The 22,953-nt window shown below is 44.0% G+C and overlaps 1 protein-coding gene across 1 annotated transcript in view; it reads right to left on the bottom strand.

Annotated features, from left to right (window-relative positions):
- The window catches only part of LOC117363669 (sodium- and chloride-dependent betaine transporter-like), a 108,424-nt gene that overhangs the window by 28,799 nt on the left and 56,672 nt on the right, over positions 1-22,953 (bottom strand). The window contains exon 9 of the mRNA XM_033951775.1: positions 7,133-7,257. Within this exon, the coding sequence (XP_033807666.1) occupies positions 7,133-7,257 (125 nt within the window). The remainder of the gene's footprint in view (positions 1-7,132; positions 7,258-22,953) is intronic.

Genomic DNA, 22,953 nt, shown 5'->3' with positions numbered 1-22,953 from the left:
CATCTCTCCTTGATCCAGCATTTCCCTTCTGTGTCTGTCAGAATTACCATTCCACCTATTTTCCAGCATCACCCTTCTTTGTGTCCATCTCACCTATATCCCTATCTCACCACTTTTTCAGAATCTTCATTTGTCTCTGTCCTTATCTTTACGCCATGTTCACCATTTGCCCTTTCAATGTCTTTATCTCCCCCCCTCCCCACTTTTTCAGCATTACTTCTATGTCTCTATTTCACCTCCTCTTCATGTCCCCTCTGTATCTCTATCCTTATTCAGTAGGTCCTGCTTACCCTTTCTCTTCTTTGTGTCACTATCTCCATTTTCAGCTTTCCCCCCCTTTTCCTTTGTTACTGCACCCTGTAGCTAGAATCTTTCCACCCTCCCTCCACTCCGGCCCAGCCCAGTATGAAAGATTTCCTTTTGTTTCCCTCCCCTCTCTCTTTCTCTCTCTCTTCTCCTCCCTCACCCACGAGTCCTGCATCTGGCCCTCTCCCTTCTACCTGCACCTGGCAACACCCCCCTGCTCCGCGGCTCTCTTCAGCAACTCGTCAGCAGCAGTGATCAAGACAAGCTGCCGACATCGAGGCCTTCCCTCTACGAGTCCCGCCTTTGTGGAAAAAGGAAGTTGAAACAAGCGGGACTCGCAGAGGGTAGGCTCCGACGTCAGAAGCTTGTGTCGATCGCTGCTGCTGAGTTGCCGAAGAGAGCCGCAGAGCAGGGGATGTGGCCGGAAGCAGGTAGAAGGGAGAGGGAGATAGGAAGGCTGTAGATCTCCGGAGCATGACACCGACCCCGGCCAGGATGATTTCTTTTTCAGGCACCTTACAAGTCCAGCGTCGCGGCGGGAAATAGCCATGCTGAGCAGTGAGCTCAGCACTACACAGATGAAAGCCTTGCTTGCTGATTGGTCCGGCGGCACGGCGGGGCGGGGCCGCCGGACCAATCAGCAAGCAAGGCTTTCATCTGTGTAGTGCTGAGCTCACTGCTCAGCATGGCTATTTCCCGCCGCGACGCTGGACTTGTAAGGTGCCTGAAAAAGAAATCATCCTGGCTGGGGTCGGTGTCATGCTCCGGAGATCTACAGCCTTCCTATCTCCCTCTCCCTTCTACCTGCTTCCGGCCACATCCCCTGCTCCGCGGCTCTCTTCGGCAACTCAGCAGCAGCGATCGACACAAGCTTCTGACGTCGGGGCCTACCCTCTGCGAGTCCCGCTTGAGTCCTGCGGAGCCGCAGCAAAGGTGGAAAAGAGCCGCAGGTTGCCGACCCCCGCTCTAGGGTATACATATTCAGGGCTTCCAGTCTCTCCTCATACGTCTTCTGGCGCAAGCCTCCTATCATTTTCGTCGCCCTCCTCTGGACCGCCTCAAGTCTTCTTACGTCTTTCGCCAGATACGGTCTCCAAAACTGAACACAATACTCCAAGTGGGGCCTCACCAATGACCTGTACAGGGGCATCAACACCTTCTTCCTTCTACTGACTACGCCTCTCTTTATACAGCCCAGAATCCTTCTGGCAGCAGCCACTGCCTTGTCACATTGTTTTTTCGCCTTTAGATCTTCGGACACTATCACCCCAAGGTCCCTCTCCCCGTCCGTGCATATCAGCTTCTCTCCTCCCAGCATATACGGTTCCTTCCTATTATTAATCCCCAAATGCATTACTCTGCATTTCTTTGCATTGAATTTTAGTTGCCAGGCATTAGACCATTCCTCTAACTTTTGCAGATCCTTTTTCATATTTTCCACTCCCTCTACGGTGTCTACTCTGTTACAAATCTTGGCATCATCTGCAAAAAGGCACACTTTTCCTTCTAACCCTTCAGCAATGTCACTTACATACATATTGAACAGGATTGGCCCCAGCACCGAACCCTGAGGGACTCCACTAGTCACCTTTCCTTCCTTCGAGCGACTTCCATTAACCACCACCCTCTGGCGTCTGTCCGACAGCCAGTTTCTGACCCAGTTCACCACTTTGGGTCCTAACTTCAGCCCTTCAAGTTTGTTCAACAGCCTCCTATGAGGAACTGTATCAAAGGCTTTGCTGAAATCCAAGTAAATTACATCTAGCATATGTCCTCGATCCAGCTCTCTGGTCACCCAATCAAAAAATTCAATCAGGTTCGTTTGGCACGATTTACCTTTTGTAAAGCCATGTTGCCTCGGATCCTGTAACCCATTAGATTCAAGAAAATATACTATCCTTTCTTTCAGCAACACTTCCATTATTTTTCCAACAACTGAAGTGAGGCTCACCGGCCTGTAGTTTCCTGCTTCATCCTTGTGACCACTTTTATGAATAGGAACCACATCCGCTCTCCTCCAATCCCCAGGAATCACTCCGGTCTCCAGAGATTTGTTGAACAAGTTTTTAATAGGACTCGCCAGAACCTCTCTGAGTTCCCTTAGTATCCTGGGATGGATCCCGTCTGGTCCCATCGCTTTGTCCACCTTCAGTTTTTCAAGTTGCTCATAAACACCCTCCTCCGTGAACGGCGCAGAATCTACTCCATTTTCTCGTGTAACTTTGCCGGACAATCTCGGTCCTTCTCCAGGATTTTCTTCTGTGAACACAGAACAGAAGTATTTGTTTAGCACATTTGCTTTCTCCTCATCACTCTCCACATATTTGTTCCCAGCATCTTTTAGCCTAGCAATTCCATTTTTTATCTTCCTCCTTTCACTAATATATCTGAAAAAATTTTTATCTCCCTTTTTTACATTTTTAGCCATTTGTTCTTCCGCCTGTGCCTTCGCCAAACGTATTTCTCTCTTGGCTTCTTTCAATTTCACCCACCAAGTCTGCCCACTCTAATGACCCACCCCCCTAATTTCTTCCATGAAGAGATCCCACATGCTTATCCCATTTTTTCTTAAAATCTGGCACGCTGCTGGCCTCGATTACCTGCAGTGGAAGATCATTCCAATGATCAGCCACTCTTTCGGTGAAGAAATACTTCCTGGTGTCGCCTTGAAGTTCCCCACCCCTGATTTTCAACGGATGCCCTCTTGTTGCCGTGGATCCTTTAAGTAAAAAGATATCTTCTTCTACCTCAATACGGCCCGTGACATATTTGAACGTCTCAATCATGTTTCCCCTCTCTCTGCGCTCCTCGAGTGAGTATAGCTGCAACTTACCCAGCCGTTCCTTATACGGGAGATTCTTGAGTCCTGAGACCATCCTGGTTGCCATTCGCTGAACTGACTCACCTAGCCTTGGATGAAGCTTTCTCCACTTGATTGGCCGTCTTCATGTCTTCACTAATGATTTCCCCCAAGTATCGTTCTGCTGTAGTCCTTGCTAAGGTCTCATCATTTAGGGTGTAAGATCTGCATGGATTTCTGCTGCCAAGGTGCATGACCTTACACTTTTTGGCATTGAAGCTTAGTTGCCAAGTCGTGGACCAATGTTCCAGTAAGAGTAGGTCCTGTGTCATACTGTCTGGCACTGTGCTTTCGCCCACTATGTTGCATAGTTTGGCATCATCGGCGAATAATGTAATTTTACCTCGAAGCCCCTGAGCCAGGTCGCTTACGAAGATGTTAAATAGGATCGGGCCCAAGACTGAGCCCTGTGGCACTCCACTGATCACCTCCGACGTTTCGGAGAGGGTACTGTTCACCACCACTCTCTGAAGTCTACCTCTAAGCCAGTCTTTAACCCAAGCAGTTAATGTTTCACCTAATCCCATCGAACTCATTTTGCTCAATAATCTGTGGTGTGGGACGCTATCAAAAGCTTTACTGAAGTCCAAGTACACGACATCCAGGGACTCCCCCATATCCAGCTTTCTTGTTACCCAATCAAAGAAGCTAATTAGATTGGATTGGCAGGACCTTCCCTTTGTAAATCTATGTTGATGGGGATCTCGCAGATTCTCCTCGTTCAGGATCGTATCTAACTTGTGTTTGATTAGTGTTTCCATAAGTTTACTCACTATCAAGGTGAGACTCACCGGCCTATAATTCGCAGCCTCCGTCCTGCTTCCCTTTTTGTGGAGTGGAATGACATTAGCTGTTTTCCAGTCCAACGGGACTCTTCCTGTACTTAGGGAGAGATTGAAGAGCGCGGATAATGGTTCTGCCAGGACATCACTCAACTCCCTAAGCACCCTGAGGTGTAGATTGTCTGGTCCCATGGCTTTGTTCATTTTGAGTCTAGATAGTTCACAGTAGACGCTGCTGGGCGTAAACTCAAAATTTTGAAATGGATCTTCCGAGCTTTTCCTTGTCTGCAACTGTGGACCGGACCCCGGCGCCTCGCAGGTAAAGACTGAGCAGAAGTATTCATTTAGTATAGAAACATAGAAACATAGAAAGATGACGGCAGAAAAGGGCTATAGCCCATCAAGTCTGCCCACTCTACTGACCCACCCCATTAAATATGAGTGCTAGTGACCTAGTTCCTTAACTCAACCCTCGTAGTAGTTCGGCTTTATTGGGATCCAATACTACATAATTCCCGTCTGGTTTCGTAAGGCGTACTATCCCATCTGTGTTTCTTTTTCTGTCACTAATGTACCTGAAAAAGGATTTATCCCCCTTCTTAATGTTCTTTGCCAGATTCTCTTCCATTCGGAGTTTGGCCTCTCTGACTGCTGTTTTGACAACTTTAGATTTGGCCAGATATTCTTCCTTAGTCTCTCATTTTCCTGATTGTTTGCAGGAGATAAATGCTCTTTTCTTCTTTTTTACAAGGTCTGAGATCTCTGCAGAGAACCACTGGTAGTGCTATAGAAATAATTAATAGTAGTAGTAGTAGTAGAGGCCCTCGAAGAATTAATCCTGCTCTGGGGACAGGGACAGAAACAGAGCTTGCGGGATGGGGATGGAGACAGATCCCATGGGGCTGGACACAAATTTGTCCCCGTGTCATTCTCTACTCTTATGTTGATTGGAGTGGGAAGAGAGAAATAAGAAATCCAAGACAGAACATAGCCCCCAAATGACATAAGAACATAACATAAGAAATGCCTTTACCGGATCAGACCCCAGGTCCATCTAGTCCGGCGACCCGCACACGCAGAGGCCAATCCAGGTGTTCCCTGCTGAAGACCTTGTTTAACCGTATCTCTCAATGTGTTTTGCAAGAAGGTGTGCATCCAACTTGCCCTTGAATCCTGGAATGGTGGTCTCCGACACAACCTCCTCCGGGAGAGCATTCCAAGCGTCCACCACTCGCTGTGTGAAACAGAACTTCCTGATATTTGTCCTGGGCCTGTTGCCCCTCAGTTCAGTCCATGACCCCTTGTCCGAGTCACATTTGATAATGTGAATAACGATGTTTCTTGCTCTATTTTGTCGAATCCTTTTAGTATTTTGAAAATCTCTATCATATCCCCTCGAGGGTGAACAATCCCAGTTTTCCAAGGCGTTCTTTGTAGCTCAAATTCTCGATGCCTTTTACTAGCTTCGTGGCTCGCCTCTGCACCCTCTCCAGCAGGGTTATATCCTTCTTTAGGTAGGGAGACCAGTGTTGGATACAGTATTCCAAGTGTGGTCTGACCATTGCTCTGTAAAGCGGCATTATGACGTCCTCCGATCTACTCATGATTCCCTTCTTTATCATGCCCAACATCCTGTTTGCTTTCTTTGCCGCCGCTGCACATTGAGCCGACGTCTTCAGGGTCTTGTCTATCAGTACCCCCAGATCCCTTTCTTGTTCGCTCTTGCCCAATGTTGCACCTAACATTTTGTATTCATGTTCCTTGTTTTTCTTACCCAGGTGCATCACTTTGCATTTTTCTATATTAAACTTCATCTGCCACTTTTCCGCCCATTTCTCTAGCTGGTTCAAATCTCTCTGGAGTTCTTCTCTGTCCTTTTGTGACCCAACTGCCCTACATAGTTTTGTGTCGTCTGTAAACTTGATTAAATTACTTGTTGTTTCTTCTTCTAAGTCGTTTATGAAGATATTGAACAAGATTGGCCCAAGAACCGAACACTGGGGCACACCGCTTGTTACCTTCTCCCAGTCCGAGAACTTCCCATTTATGCCCACTCTCTGCAATCTGTTTTCCAGCCATCCGCCTATCCATCTTAGTATATCCCCTTCTATTCCATGACAGTGTATCAAGGAGCAGAGGGCAATCAACACGGTCAAAAGTAGTAGATGGGGTCAACATAGGATGAGAATTGAATAACGGCCCTTGGATCTGGCCAGGAACAGAGTACTGGAGACTTTGGTAAGAACTGTTTCTTTAGAATGTAGAGGGTGAAAGCCAGATTGAAGTGGATCATGAATAGACTGAAATTAAAGACAGTGATGGTGAACTGCATTTTCAAGTAGCTATATAAGAATTAAGAATAGGAGGAGGGAGATAGAAGACTGGGTAAGGGCCAACGAAGGTTTTCTGAGGATTGGTGTAATAATTTGTAAAATTACCCCGTGAATGAAGAGGCAAAGAAAGCAAGTTCCTGTAAACATAGGTGGGAAACATAGAACTAGAAAAATGAAGACAAAGACCATATAACCTATCTAGTCTGCCCATCCAAACCATCTACTATCTCTTTGTCTCCATTAGAGATCCTATGTACTTGTCCAAAGTTTTCTTGAATTTAGATACTATCTTCATATCCATCACCTCCACTAAGAGGCTCATATTCCACATATTCACCACCCTTTTAAATATCTAAAATGTAAAACTACCATGGATAATAATAATAATAATAATAATTTTATTCTTCTATACCGCCACAATCTTGCGACTTCTAGGCGGTTTACAATCAAGAGTGCTGGACATTCAGCGAAATACAATAAGTAGATATTCAGAGGAAATACAGAGATCAGAGACCTCAGGAGGCAATAGTATAGAAATACAATTTGCTGAGCGAAAATGTAATATGTACATTTTAGTAGGATCATTCAAAAGGAATAAAAAATTGGAATGTGGACTAAAGTAAATCATATACTGTTCATCATTGAAGCAGATAATAATCGAAATATGATTATTATATTGAATGGATGAAAATATATGACTAAATTTAATTTTAAAGATAATTTGAACTTATTGAATTGGAGGTATATAAGGGGAAACTAAAGGAGAGTTGGATATCACCCTTAGTACAAAGGCCAAATAAATAAAATTGTGTAACTTTAAATATCTAGACATTTAGTCACAAGGAACTTACCTGACTCTACCACAGAGTCAATAGAAACTCCTTGCTCTTTGGCCATGAAGCCCAGTACCGAAAAGATGGCAAACCCAGCACCAAAGCTTGTCAAGCTGTTAACCACACAGAGGCCAACACAATCTCTATGGTCAAAAAAAGATCAGAAGAGAAGATTATGCACTGCAATGATGCATAACCACAATCACAATTAAGATTACCAAATGCCAAGTTCCTAGAAAGAAAAAAAATATTGGGGGGGGGAGTGGGTTGGGCAGGGAGGCTGAAGAGACATTTCATATAATAGTTTAAGCATTGATTGAGCACATTTGATAAGTGTATGGAAGATAGTGTTCACTGATTTTCAGCTTCTTCTATACTTAAAGTGACTTCTCAATAAACCCCCCTCCAGCCTAGTCTGTTTCTACTATTATCTCTCCTCAACATGTTTTCATAATCATCTCTCTAGTCCTTCTCCATCACTCCCTCCCCTTTCCTGCCCCAATCCCCTTCTTTCAAGTCTAGCTCCACCAACTTCTCAATTCCCATTCTTGTTCACTCTGTCTTACCCCTTGCTCCACTGCTTGATCTCCTGCCACTGATGATGCCTTTCTGTAGCTGATGCCACTTTTGAACCTATGCAACTCAGTAATCTTGACTGATATCGTCCATACATCTCATGCTCTTCTTCTGAGACTGTGAGAAGAGCATAGGATTATGGGTACTCCATAACTCATCAACTGCCATGTGGAGCCAGAAGAAGCAGCAGTTGTATCAGAGCAGCTTTGATATGAACAGGACCAACATCAATACCAAAGCAGTTTGCTCCAGGACCAACATCAAGATGGTGCTGAGTGGTAGCATCTTAATGACAAAGCTAATTATTTTCTGTCTCTGCAGTATGTGGCATGATGATTAATACCTCGAGTCCTGATACAAACATGTCTATTCTTCATACACATCCTCTTCCACATTTCCCCAGCATCATTTTCAGCTTGCTTCCTGCAGCACTACCATTGTCATCTTTTTTGTGTGTGACTACTGTCAGACTCAAGAGAATGAGGGTGGGTGAGGGGAGGGCTATGGAGCCAAATATGGCTCCACCTGTGCTGTAGCTTGTAAGCCATGCCATCATAGTAGTGACACAGAAAAGGAGTGCAATTACAGCAAAACTCTACCAGCAGGGCTGCCCAAGTCTGGTCCTCGAGATCTACTGGCAGGCCAGGTTTTCAGGATATCCACAATGAACTTGCATGAGAGAGATTTGCATACCAAGAAGGCAGTGCAGGCAAATCTCTCTCATGCATATTCATTGTGGATATCCTGAAAATCTAGCCTGCCAGTAGATCTCTAGGACTGGACTTGGGCAGCCCTGCTCTATAGAATGGACAAATACAGGACTCCAAGAAGAAGTCCACAGAGTTCTGTTAGTGCAGTCCCTGCTTGCTTTACCTAAAGGAACACTCGTGTCCCTATCCATGTTAGCCAATTTCATACAATAGATTGAGACTGAAAAATCACTGGTAAGTGGAGGAAAGAAAGAAATTGATTGATGGGACTATGGGAGAAGAAAGAATAGAAAGAGCAGGATTATGGGATGGTGGCAGGAGGGGGAAGATTTGGATGAGATGCGATAGAAAAGAGAATAAATGGGAAAGAAAAAGACAAAAATGTGTGAGAGGGTCCAGGAGAAAGAAAAGTTGAAATCCTGAGTGGAGAAGGGGCTTTAAGGAAAGAGAAGATAGAGAGAGCTACCAGGAAGGATACTTTAATGAAGGCTAGAAAGTGAGCATTTTTTTTAAATTGCATGATGTTAAGGAATACTAAAGATAATACATGTTAAAAATAAAAAACAAGTTATAAACTATTGTAAACCCAGGCAGTGGCGTACCTAGCATATGTGACACCCAGGGCCCATCATTTTTTGGCACCCTCCCATCTGTACGAAAAAACATGATTTTTAATAACAAGCCACACGTCACACATGAGTACCTAGGAAAACGCAGCATCTTACATATGCAGTGAGCAGTACAACATCAATATACCCATTGTAAAACTAAACAAGCCAGACTAGTACAGATCAATCCTACACTGTCAATCCTAACAGAAAACCATGTCTTTCGAACACACAGAACACAGAAAACACCTTCGCCTAGTATGGAATATGTCATCACAAACTAACCCCTCCCCCTTTTACAAAACTGTAGTGTGGATTTTAGCCACAGTGGTAACAGTTCTGACGCTCAGAGAATTCTGAGCATCAGAGCTGCTACCACCACAGCTGGCGTTAAAAAACACTCCACAGTTTTGTAAAAGGGGGGATAAAATAGAAATACATAGACAAAGGTTAAATTGAACCAGCAAGAAGCTGGACTCTCCATACAATGCAACACCACAGAAACAGTGACACATGTCTCCTAAAGCAATAAATAAATAGAAAAATTTTTCTACCTTTGTCTTTTCTGGTTTCTGCTTTCCTCATCTTCTTGTTACTCTCTTCCTTCCATCCACTGTCTGCCATATCTCTGCCCCTATATGGCATCTTCTCTCCTTCTATGCCCCTTCCAGAAACTGTATGCCTCCCCTTTCCATCTCTCCTTTCACCCCCATTGGTCTGGCATCTCTCTCCTCTCCTTCCCTATCCCACTCTTCTCTTCTGCAATCCCTTTCTTCTCTCATTTTCCTTTTCAATTTATTTTCTGCATCCATCTAGATTATGTTCTTACTACCCTCTCATCAATTTCCTTTTTTACTGTCTACCTACAGCTCGCCACCTCTTTCCCTCACCCCCTCCAGTATTTCCCTAACTCAGTCCTTTTCCCCATCATGTGCCCTCCTTTTATTTATTCCCTCCTTCCATCATGTGCCCTCTTTCTCTACCCCTTTCATCTAGTACCTTCTCATCTCTCTGTCCACTTCCATCGTCTGCTCCCCTCTTTCTCTCCTCCCATTTCCTTCCTGCATTTGCTCCCTTATCTTTCCCATCTGCACTTCCATTCAGCATAGGCTCCCCTTCTACCCGCCACACTACCATCCAATGTCTGCCCTTTCTCTCTCCATCCATCCTTCTTCAATCAGCATCTGCCCCCTTTCTTTCCCTCCAATCCAATTCCATCCAGTATCCTTCCCCCTTATGTCTCTCTTCCATTTCCCTGTATATCAATTCCAACAGCACCACTCTTCCATTCCACCCTGCCCCCTTTCTCTCCCTGCATCACTCTTTCATTCCAGCAGTCCTTCTCCTTTCTCACGATGACTGTAGATGCCGGCTGCCGGTCCACCCCACTCTGACGTACTAGTTCTGGAGCAGAGTCAGCAACCGCGTGCTGGAAGGTCCCGCGATGACTCCAGGCTTTGCTCTGGAAGAAGTAAGTTACATTGGATGGGGTTGACCCGGCAGACGCAGGGAGTTGCAGCAAGGACCCGTGATGACTGCGTCTGCCGGGTCCACTCCCTCTAACATAACTTACTTCTTCCATAGCAAAGCCGGCAGATGAGTCATCGGGGGATCTTCCTGCACCTCAGCGCAGCTGCCGACTCTGCTCTAGAGCAGTGTTTTTCAACCTTTTTACACCCATGGACCGGCAGAAATAAAAGAATTATTTTGTGGACCGGAAAACTACTAAGACTGAAATTAAAAAAACAATTTCCGCAAGCTCAGTCCCCGCAAACCATCTGATCTCATCCGCATAAGTCTCAGTTATGATTTTATATTGTACATATTTTATTAAAGTAAAAAAAGAAACAATATTCTGTACAATTGTCATTTTATAAATATAAATATACAGATCAAGGACCAACAAAACCCCTGTCTCCCCTCCCCTTCACATATATCCCCTCTACTATCAAGAAAACTGAACAAGCCAAATTAGTATAGAATGCTACACAAAAATATCATGCTAACAGAATACTGCAGTCACACATAGTGTTAGGAATAGTGTTAGGGAAATGCCCCCTGGTCCGAGAGAGCCCTAAGCCAGCTGGAAGCTAAAGAATCACTGCCTGGGCTTTGCAGTCCCCGGTTATGTCTCTAGCAAGATACATATTTCAAATCTGATATATTCTAATGATAAAATAGAAATAAAATGATTTTTTTCTACCTTTTGTTGTCTCTGGTTTCTGCTTTTATCTTCTTTTCACTCTTTTTCTTCCAGCATCTGCCCTGTCTCTTCAATCCAGCATCTGCCCATTCCATCCACTGTCTGCCCCTTCCAGAAACTGTCTGTCTCCCCCTGCCATCTCTAGACCCCCCCCCGTTTGGTCTGGCATCTATCATCTTTCTCCTTTCATCTCTCTTTCCCTCCCCCTGTGGTTTTTAGCATCTCTCTCTTCTCATTTCCTCAGCTCAGATCTGATGTCTCTGCTCCTTCCCCGTCCTCTGGCATCTCTCTCTTCTCTCTCTGTTCCCTTTCCTTCTCTGGTCTTCCTTCTTTATTTTCTGCGTCCATCTAAATTAAATTCGTTCTTACTATGCAGTCCTCAAATTCCCTCTTTTCACTGTCTACCCACAGCATGCCACCCCTTTCCTTCACCCATCCACTATCTCACTAACTCTATCTTTTCCCCCATCCAGCATATGTCCTTTTTCTTTATCCCTCCTTCCATCCAGTATGTGTTCTCTTTCTCCACTTCCATTCAGCATTTGATCTCCCTTCTCCCCACTTCCATCATCTGCCCCTTCTCCCCACTTCCATCATCTGCCCCTTCTCTCTCTTTCCCCCCACTTCCATCATCTGTCCTCCTCTCAATTTCTCCATCCACCACAGGCCCATCTTTCTTCCTTCCTCACCTTTCCAATTTTGGCAACAAGATTGGCAAGGCCCCCCCTCAGCGGCATCGGCGCCCCCCCCCCCCGCGACATCACTCAAGTTCAGCCTCCTTCACCCGGCATCAACAGAACTTCAGATCAGCAATAGGTGCTCAGTCAAAAGCTTCCCTCTGACTGAACTGCCTGGGCAGAAACAGGAAGCTGAGTCAGGGGAAGCTTTTGACTGAGCATCTGTTGCTGATCTGAAGTTCTGTTGATGCTGGGAGAAGGAGGCCAAACTTGAGTGCTGTCGCGGGGGGCGGGCGCCGATGCTGCTGAGTGCCGTTGCGGAGTGGGGGCGCTGATGCCGCCGAGTGCCGTTGCCGATGCCACTAAGTGCCATCGCCGTTGCAGCCCGGGAATTTTCCGGACCGGGCTGGCTGTGCACCCCTCCTAAGGCTGCACCCGGGGCGGACCGCCCCCCTTGGTATGCCACTGAAATGTAAATGGTGAGTACAATTGATGATTGTGATGGGCTTGTATTTGTGTTTTATTTTGTATTTTTATGTATGTGAATTGTAAATCTGCTAAGTTGCTAGATGGAATAGAAATGCCAAATAAATGTATAATTAAAATAAATATCAGGGAGTAAGCTTTAATGGGGAGGGGAGGGGGTGCATGAGATTTTTAACATTTAATTATTTGCCTTTCCAAATTTAAACTCAAAGCGACTTACATTCCTTTTTTTTTTTTTAAAGTTCAATTTGTTTATTGGAGTAAGGAAAAAAAGGAACAAAGAACATCATACAACGAAAACAGTGTACAGAAGATTGGCATTAGATAGCATATCATTACAGAATATAAACATCCAAAGGTACAGTAATAGGATGATACAAGAGTCGTTGAATCAAATAGACTGCAAGTAGTTGTCAACGGGCATCCAAATATCACATGCTGGCATTAAGAGGGTAGATCTCCTTTTATCAAGAGCATGTTGCTCATATCTCTTATACAGGCAAACGTAATTCCACCAAAAAGTAAAGTTTAACAAGGAAGTGGATTTCCAATTTTGCAAAACTTGCTGTATACTGATAGAAGGATGTCAAAAAGTTGGGGTTCACTTGAGCAAGTGTCAAAGCAAGGATGGAGAGATCTCATTATAATAATTTCAAATGACAGGTCAGCAGTACAGTGCGTAATAGAACAAATAAGAGACCATATTTGTGTCCAAAAAGGTAAAACTTTGGGACATTCATACATCATATGAGCTAAGGTACCAGTACATTGTAAACAGTGCCAACACAGATCATCAGTTTTCAAATGGGCAAGTTTCATTCTACAAGGGGTCCACACCACTCTCCACATCAGGAAATATAAGGACTGAATCATACTTGCAGAAAGGAGAGGTCTGTTTACTTTTGTCCAGAATCGCATCCAATCATTATCTGATAATTGGATATTTAAATCTTGTGACCATTTGCGATGAATTACAATGTCAGATACGGATTGAGGTTTCAGCAATATTTTGTAAAAATATGAGATTGCTTTGCCTTGTGACTCAATTAGTGAGCTCCATTGCTTAATGCAAGAGGTGTCAGAGAGTTGCATGGAAGAAAGTAAGGAGGTTAATAATTCCCATTGAGCTCGTTTGCCAGAGAAGGATGGATATTGTGCAACTAGTTCTGAGAAAGAGTATATAATATCATTATGAAAAAGCTGATGAACCTGCCAAATGCCCAGTTTACTCCAGGATGTCCAATGGAAAGATCTTTATTTGTGTTTTATGACTGGATTATTCCAAAGGGCCATTTCTCTCTGTGTAAAAATTGAGTGCGTAGCAGTGTGATCTAGTGCGCAAAGTGCTGATTTCGTTGCAGAGAAAAGAGAATATGGCTTAAGTCTGGGAGGAATGGACATGGTGGGAATGATGTTGATGGGGATGGGGTTACACATTGAAATTTCTAAATCTAGCCAAGTGGGAGTATTGGAGGAGAGATGAGAATAAGTATGTGTGATCCATCTTGCTCCATATTTTGCCAGTGATGCAATATGATAGCTGCGGAAATCAGGGAGATTGACTCCACCGGACGTTCTGGGAGTCTTTAAAGTGTGCAAGGCTATTTTCGGTTTCTTATTTTTCCAAATGAATTCGGAAATGTGCTTGTCGATCCATTTATAAAGAGAGGGTTTGCCCAAACAAGGTAGGAGAGTTAAGATGTACGTGATCTGTGGGGCTAATGTCATTTTGAGAGAGGATACACGTCCCCACCAAGACAAAAATAGAGGTTACCATTTAGTTGTAGAAAATATAATTAATTCTTTAATTTTGGCAATATTAGTATCCATAATAACATCTCGGTCTTTATGTATGTGCACCCCTAGATATTTAATTGGGGAAGTGGACCATGCAAATTGAAAAGAAGAAAGTTCCGTCTGCGAGACCTGATTATTAAGAGGAATTATGACTGATTTTTCCCAATTGACTCTATATCCTGAATAATTGGAGTAGGTGTCAGCTAATTGTACAAAGGATGGGAGGGAAGTCAAAGGATTTCGAACAAAAAGCATGATATCATCAGCATAAGCCGCCACCTTTAGTTCTCTAGAGAGTAACGGTATACCTTGTAATGCAGAACCCTGATTGATCGCTAGAAGGAGAGGTTCCAGGAATAGATTAAATAGAAGCGGGGAGAGAGAGCAGCCCTGTCTCATGCCATGTTTTAGTGCTATAGGTGCAGTAAGAGATCCATTGATGAGAATTCTGGATGATGGCGCCCAGTATATGACCCGAATCCAGGAGATAAAGGATTCTCCTAAATCAAACCATCGCAGAACCTGGAGCAAGAATTTCCATTCGACTCTATCAAAGGCTTTTTCTGCATCTATAGCAAGACCTATCACAGGGTCCGAGGTGGTCTTGGCAAAATCATTAACAGTATGAAAGATGCATAAGTTGTCTCCAATGTATCTGTGCTTCATAAATCCCACTTGATCTGGGGATATGAGATGTTCTATTACTTTATTTAATCTGTTGGATAAGATTTTGGTTAATATTTTATAATCAGAATTAAGCAGTGAAATTGGTCTGTAATTTTTGGGTGGGGTGGGATCCTACCCGGTTTAGGGAAAATTACAATATGGGCTTCTGCAAAATTTCTTTGGAGATCAGGATGATTTTTGAATAAAATTAAAATAATTATTTAGATGGGGAGAGAGAATCAAGGAAAAGATTTTATAAAACTCGCTAGTGATGCCGTCTGGGCCCAGTGATTTGTTGGGGGCTAGCGTTTTATATAAATCCGATAAATTTGTTGTAAATCTACAAGTCTATGCGGATCCTAATCTAATTTATTGTAAACCGCCTAGAACTCGCTGGGTATGGCGGTATATAAGAATAAAATTATTATTATTATTATTATTTTAATAGTAGCTTGGATTTCTTGAGTAGTAATCGGGTCATTTAGAAGCCCTTGCAAATTAGGGGACAGTTTCGGATGGCGAATAGTGTTCAGATATTCAGATATTTCTGCAGCTGTATAGGAAACTTCTGATTTAAAAAGTTGAAGGTAGAATTTCTCAAATTCAGCTGCTATCGCTCGTTTGTCTGTTAGTGAGGTGCCATTTGGTGTGAAATTGAGGAGATATGCGTACGTTTTTTGTTTTTACCTTTAAGGTACTGAGCTAAAGGTCTCCCCGTTTTATTCCCCCCAATATATTGGCCTTATTTCATAAGGAAAATGTCCCTATTAGCAAGGCTAGATGTTATGGAATTGTATTCATATTTGTGCTTTATCAAGTGTGTGCGTATGATGTTGTTAGAGATGTCAGTAGCATGTTGCAATTCCAGGGATTTGTTAACGGATTCTAGGGTGTTAAGACGTTGAGTTAATTGTTTCTTTTTCCAAGCCATCAAGCTGATAATTTGGCCCGCAGGGTAGCTTTATATGCTTCCCATAGCGTGGTGGGGGAGATATCCGGAGTGGAATTGTGCAAAAAAAAATTCTTCAGTAAACGTGTTAATTTTGCATATGACTTCTTCGTCAGTGAGGATGCCGTTATTTAGTCTCCAAGTGTTTGAGGGTTTTTCGGGACCCACCAGATTTATATATAAAAATACAGGAGCATGGTCTGATATTAGAATAGGGTGTATCTTAACCTTTGTTATATTTGGAGCAAGGGAGGAGGAGAGTAAGAAATAATCCAGTCTTGTGTAGGAGTTGTGTGGAACTGAAAAATGTGTGTATTCTCTCTGAGTGGGATGTAGGAGTCTCCAGGGATCTAGAAGGGCGAAATTAATAATCAAAGATTTAATTTCTGCAAGAGTTTTGGATTTCGTAGGCCTACAGGTGGAAGTTCTATCCATTATATAATCTAGCGGTTGGTTATGATCACCTCCAACAATGAGGGGATACTGAGAGAAAGGTAAGAGTACTGATTGGAGAGAGCGATAAAACTCAGGAGAATCAGATACCGGAGCATACACATTCAATAAAGTAAAGCGAGTATCATATACTGAGATATGCAATAAACACCACCTTCCATCTAGATCAGCACTGTTGAAATGTACAATTACGGGTAAAGAGGATCTAATATAGATGGAAACACTATTTTTTTATTTTTTGCTGGAGAGAATATAGGAACATTATAACCCAGTATTTTGGTTTTCAGTGTGTCAGCATTAGAAAGATGGGTTTCTTGGACTAAAGCAATATCTGGATTTAAGGATCTCAGATAATTGGATACTTTCTTCCTCTTAATACAGTGATTAAGCCCATTGACATTGAAAGTTAATATGTGTTGTCTAGTCATAACAAAAAAGTGTCATATTGAAAAAAGTAGTATAATGCAGAAAATATACAAATATAAACCTGAGCTTGGATGTTCTCAAGAAATCACGCCAATTCTGAACCTGTAAATAACAACACAATGTCAGACCCATAAAAGGCAAACTGTGCCAGGGGAATGACAAGGTAAAGCAAGAAAAAAAGCTCTCGGGTGGGATTGAAACTCCAACAGCAGACGTCCGTTGACGACTATGTTGCCCCTACAGTGCGCGTTCAAGGGAACAGAAAAACATTTCAATGAATATAGATAATTATGAGAGTGTCAGTGCAGTTGCATTGTCTAGGATATTGCAAATAGTGCATCAAGGTAATGAAATGAAGCAAAATCAGTGCATTTTAATGGATTCTATGTAAAGTTGCAATTCAGCTGGTTCAAGATACATTATGGTTTTGTTGTTGTGAGTGATGAGCATCTTAGCAGGGTAAAGCAGGCCAAATCTGGCTCCGATATCTTTTAAGTCCTGCCTTTGTTGTAGAAAAAGCTTCCGTTTAGCCGCTGTGCTTTTTGCCAAATCAGGGACAAAAAGGATCCTCTTTCCTTGGTAAAGAAGTTGCTTCTTTTCTTTAGCTGCGGTCAGAATTTTCAAGGCGTGCTGGTATCGTAGCAATTTTGCTACTATAGGCCGTGGTGGTTTTTGGCTCGAGATGGGCCTGGAGGGGACTCGATGTGCACGCTCCAGTTCTAATGGTGGATCAAAAGTTATGCCCAGCAAGGAAGGAATCAGGGTTTGCAGAAAGGCGATGGTATCTGAGCCTTCTGAAGATTCTGGGATTCCCAAAACACGCACATTACAGCGACGACTTCTGTTCGCCAAATCTTCGAGCTCTAGGCGCAGAGCCGCGATGTCTTTACTATGTTGTGGTATGAGAGAGACATTCGCCACGTGCTGCGTCTTAAAAACTTCTAGAGCATCAATTCTGTGTCTTACGTCGGTGAATTGAGCATTCAAAGCCTCAATTTCGGTTCTTATAAGCTGAGACTCTTCAACTTGTTTAGATAAAAGACCTTTGAAGGCCCGCATTTCGATAAGCAACAGCTCAAGTTGCAATTCTACTGACTTCAGCGGCAACTTCTCTGGTGAGGCTACCTCATGTTTAGGCCTCTTGCCGCTCGTAGGGCCCGCGCCGGACTGCTCAGTTTTGTTTGTCTTGTTAGCAGACATTGCACGATGTAGATGTGATCTAGCAGTTCAAGTAAACAGCAGAGGCAATTTTAAAACCGCAATGTAGATTAGATTCAATCAGATACACGCACTATTGTGGGGAGAGTTTAGTCGGCACATACGTCCGCCATGATCGTCAAGCCACGCCCCCCTCGACTTACATTCCTAATCGTAGGAATTCTGGGTATGTAGTTTCCATGGTTAGTGGTAGTAGGTAGAATTTGGTACTGGGCAGAGAGCTTTGAGGTAAGAGAGAAATCAAGGATTCTGGGCAGGGGCATTTAATAGACTAAGATGAGGAAAAGGAGAAAGGTATGTTGGGCAGAGTGCATTAAAAGAGGAGTGGGGGAAAAGGAGTGCTGGGTGAGCAGGCAGGCTTTAAGGGCTAGGGAAAATAAAGCCCCCTGAAAAGATCACTACTTTGAAGTGAATGGCCCTATAGCAAAGGAGAGCAGACACCCAGATATCCGGCATCTTCAAAATGTGTCATCCTAGGCACTGATCTATGTAGCATATGACAATATTCTGTTAATTTTAGGTGAGTATATTCAGTGGCAACATTACTAGATAAAAAAGAATGTCCAGATAAAGTTAACTAGATAACTTATTATCCATACCTTTTTCAAACCCTGCTAAGCTAACTGCTTTCACCATAGCGAAACGATAGGAGGAAGCTTAAAAATTTTTTTTGCTACTGTGTAAGACGTGTCTAACTTCATTGAGACTACATCGCCCCAAATTATAAAACTTTTTGCAATGCACTGTTGGTTCCCTGAAGCAGGAATGAAATGTGTCATGTTGGAACCCGCAAACTAAAAGATAAGTTTGCTGTTTAAGTTTCAAATTTACAAGTGCATAGAGCAAACAGTATAGCCTGAGTGGCATATTATGTTAAACATCCAACAACTTTATAACCAACAAAAGTCTTTTGAACATGCGATGATTGGGTGGTGAGGCAGTAGTGTTGGGGTTCTTCCCCTGTTATTGCCTCCAAGTCTCAGCATAAGTTCTATTAGCAATTGATGCACTTCTGAAATAGCAAATTTTGAATTGAATAGGAGTGATTATTGGGATCCGGAAGGTTCGCCCCCCACATTTCGCCCCCAGCAATTCGCCCCTCACATTTCGCCCCCGCACATTTCGCCCCCCGGATGTTTCGCCCCCACACATTTCGCCCCCGCACATTTCGCCCCCCGGATGTTTCGCCCCCACACATTTCGCCCCCGCACATTTCGCCCCCGCACATTTCGCCCCTTTGGATCTAACGGGAGGACCAGGGACCACCCATTCTACCAACGGAGCGCTCCAGATCCAGCAGGATCCACAGGGAGGACCAGGACCCACCCACAGCCCCCAAGGCGCAACCCACCCCCCGACCACGTCGGGGCCAGCGGCCCACGGCACAGCCTGCACCGGCCGGCGACTTCCTACCCGGCAGCGGCCCAACTCCCCCATGCAGGCATCCCGCGGGCGGCGGTCCCACACTCCAGCGAGCAGCCGTAGGAGAGGACACAGGACCTGATCGCCGCGGGAGCCGGCGGCCGCAAAGGTGAAGTAACAGTCGAGGGGGGAGGAAGGGAAGCTGCCTCTCTCTTGGGATCGCCATAACGAAAGGGCGACCTCCCTTCCGCTCACCCCTCGAGCAGGTCAAGGTAGCTCCGGGACCAGGCGGCTTGACGGCAGCGGCTGTGGCAGCAGTAGGAGCTGGCGGCGGTGGCAGCCAGGGTTGGGCCGGGGGCCCCGGGGCCAGCATCACATCCATCCCGGACTCGCTGGGAGGCCCCTTTGCCAGCGTGCTGTCCTCGCTGCAGAGACCCGGCATCCCCAAGACGGCACTCGTCAAGAGCAGCATGTTTTGAGGGCCGGCAGCAGGGCTTCGGTGTTGGACTTTGTTTTTTAAACAAAGTATAAATATTAGTTGAATGCAGGGGCGAAATGTGTGGGGGCGAAATGTGCGGGGGCGAAATGTGTGGGGGCAAAACATCCGGGGGGCGAAATGTGTGGGGGCGAAATGTGTCTGGGGGCGAAATGTGGGGGGCGAAATGTGAGGGGCGAATTGCTGGGGGCGAAATGTGGGGGGCGAAACTTCCGTGAACCGTGATTATTCTACTGGATTTCACCATATTATCAGCAGTGAATTCCAGATTTAATTACATGTTGCGTGAAGAAATATTTTCTCCAATCTATTTTAATTTTCCTACTTAGTAGGTTCATTGCATGACCCTAGTCCTAGTATTTTTGAAAAAATAAACCAGATATTGGGCCACTGTTAACATTTACCTTTTAGATAATACTTTTATAGTCATTTTTTTTACATATGTGGTCATAAATGACCTCTTATAAAATACCAGCTAGCCTAAAAATATGAGCATCGACATAATAATTCTCATCCCCTTGTCCTTCCCCTTTCTTGTAAATTTCCCTCCAAAGTCTCTACAACTATTGTATTTTCACTCCAAAGACTCAACCATGTAAACAGCACCCTAACTTCCACTTCAAAGACTCAACCAAGTAAACAGAACCCTAACTTTCACTTCAAAGACTCAATCACGTAAACAGCACCCTAACTTCCACTTCAAAGACTCAATCACGTAAACAGCACCCTAACTTTCACTTCAAAGACTCAACCATGTAAACAGAACCCTAAATTGTAATTTTCCTGGAAATGTCCAGTTAACTTCTTTTGTAATCTGCCTAGAACTGCAAAGTACTGGCAGAATAGAAGTCACTAATGTAATGTAATGTACTTTGCTGATAGGTGTGCACAGGGCTGGAGTTTGAATGGGAGTATTGGTAGAAAGTGCATGAATGTGCATCCTAAACTATAAAGTGAATGAATTTATGTTTGTATAAATGTGGGTAAATTTTTTATCCCAGGACAAGCAGGCAGCCTATTCTCAACCTGTGAGTGACGTCATCCACGGAGCCCTGATGCGGACAGCTTCCCAAGCTGATTTGCTTGCAGAACTTAGAAAGTTTGCGACTGCCGCACCGCACATGCATGAGTGCTTTCCCGCCCACGCAAGGGCGCACATCTCCTCAGTTCTCTGTTTTCCGTGGAGCCAAGAAGTTGTGTTTTCGACGCTCTGCGCTAGACTCAGTTCTAAACTTCATGCCTTCTCTCACTGTGGCTCGTGTTTTCTTATTTTACAGGGTCACTGTGTCTAGAAGAGGTATGCAGGCAGATTGCTAGGCTTAAAAATGATAAATCTCCAGGACTGGATGGCATCCATCCGAAGGTAATCAAGGAACTGAAATGGATTATAGCTGAACTGCTTCAACTAATAGCCAATCTATCAATCAAACCAGGAAGGATTCCGGAAGATTGGAAAGTGGCAAATGTTACTCCGATCTTCAAGAAAGGTTGAAGGGGAGATCCAGGAAACTACAGACCGGTGAGTCTGACCTCGGTATCAGGAAAGATAGTAGAGGCACTGATAAAGGACCGCATCATTGATCAACTTGATGGACACAATCTGATGAGGACCAGCCAGCATGACTTCAGCAAAGGAAGATCTTGCTTGACGAACTTGCTGTACTTCTTCGAGGGAGTAAATAGGCAGATAGATAAGGGTGACCCGGTCGACATTATATATCTGGATTTTCAGAAGGCGTTCAACAAGGTCCCGCATGAATGATACTTCGAAAAATTGCGAGCCATGAAATCGAGGGTGAAATACTCACGTGGATTAAAAACTGGTTGGTGGATAGGAAACAGAGAGTGGGGGTAAATGGACAATACTCAGACTGGAAAAGCGTCATGAGTGGAGTGCCGCAGGGTTCGGTGCTTGGACCCGTACTCTTCAACATAATTTATAAATGACCTGGCAATTGGTATGACAAGCGAGGTGATTAAATTTGTAAATGATACAAAGTTATTCAGAGTAGTGAAGACACAGAAGGATTGCGAAGACCTGCAATGTGACATAAACACGCTCGAGAAATGAGCTGTGACATGGCAAATGAGGTTTAACATGGATAAGTGTAAGGTGATGCATGTCGATAACAAAAATCTTATACACGAATACAGGATGTCCGGTGCAGCACTTGGAGAGACCCCCCAGGAAAGAGACTTGGGAGTACTGGTTGACAAATCAATGAAGCTGTCCGTGCAATGTGTGGCGGCGGCAAAAAGGGCAAACAGAATGCTAGGAATGATTAAGAAGGGGACCATGAACAGATCGGAGAAGGTTATCATGCTGCTGTACTGAGCCATGGTATGCCCCCACCTGGAATACTGATCACCATACATGAAGAAGGACACAGTACTACTTGAAAGGGTCCAGAGAAGAGTGACTAAAATGGTTAAGGGGCTGGAGGAGTTGCCCTACAGTGCTTGATTAGAGAAACAGGGCCTCTTCTCCCTTGAAAAGAGGACTGAGAGGGGACATGATCGAAACATTCAAGATAATGAAGAGAATAGACTTAGTAGATAAAGACAGGTTGTTCATCCTCTCCAAGGCAGAGAGAACGAGAGGGCTCTCTCTAAAGTTATAAGGGGATAGATTCCGTACAAACGTAAGGAAGTTTTTCTTCACCCAGAAAACTTGAACACTCTTCCGGAGGCTGTTATAGGGGAAAGCACCCTCCAGGGATTCAAGACAAAGTTATACAAGTTCCTGCTGAACCAGAACTTACGCAGGTAATGCTAGACTTAGTTAGGGCACTGGTCTTTGACCTAAGGGCTGCTACGTGAGCACGATGGATCACTGCTCTGACCCAGAAGCGACTATTGTTATGTTCTTAGGAGGTGATGCCTAGTTAAAGCAAATTTTCAAGTCACCTAAATGAAGTCTGCTTTATAGAGATATAAGAGCGTAAGAATTGCCAGCTGGACAGACTTTCCAACAGTGGCTGATCCAGATCACAAGTGCCTGGCAAGATCCCAAAATTTTGTACTGCTTATCCTAGAAATAAGCGGTAGATTTTCCCAAGTCCATCTTAATAATGGCTTATGGAATTTTCTTTTAGGAAATTATCCATACCTTTTTCAAATCCTGCTAAGCTAACTGCTTTCACCATATTATTGGCAGTGAATTCCAGATTTAATTACATGTTGCGTGAAGAAATATTTTCTCTGGTTTGTTT

This window comes from Geotrypetes seraphini, chromosome 7 (assembly GCF_902459505.1).
Source record: "Geotrypetes seraphini chromosome 7, aGeoSer1.1, whole genome shotgun sequence".
Classification (NCBI taxonomy): domain Eukaryota; kingdom Metazoa; phylum Chordata; class Amphibia; order Gymnophiona; family Dermophiidae; genus Geotrypetes; species Geotrypetes seraphini.
This window is presented reverse-complemented; position numbering and strand designations above follow the sequence as displayed.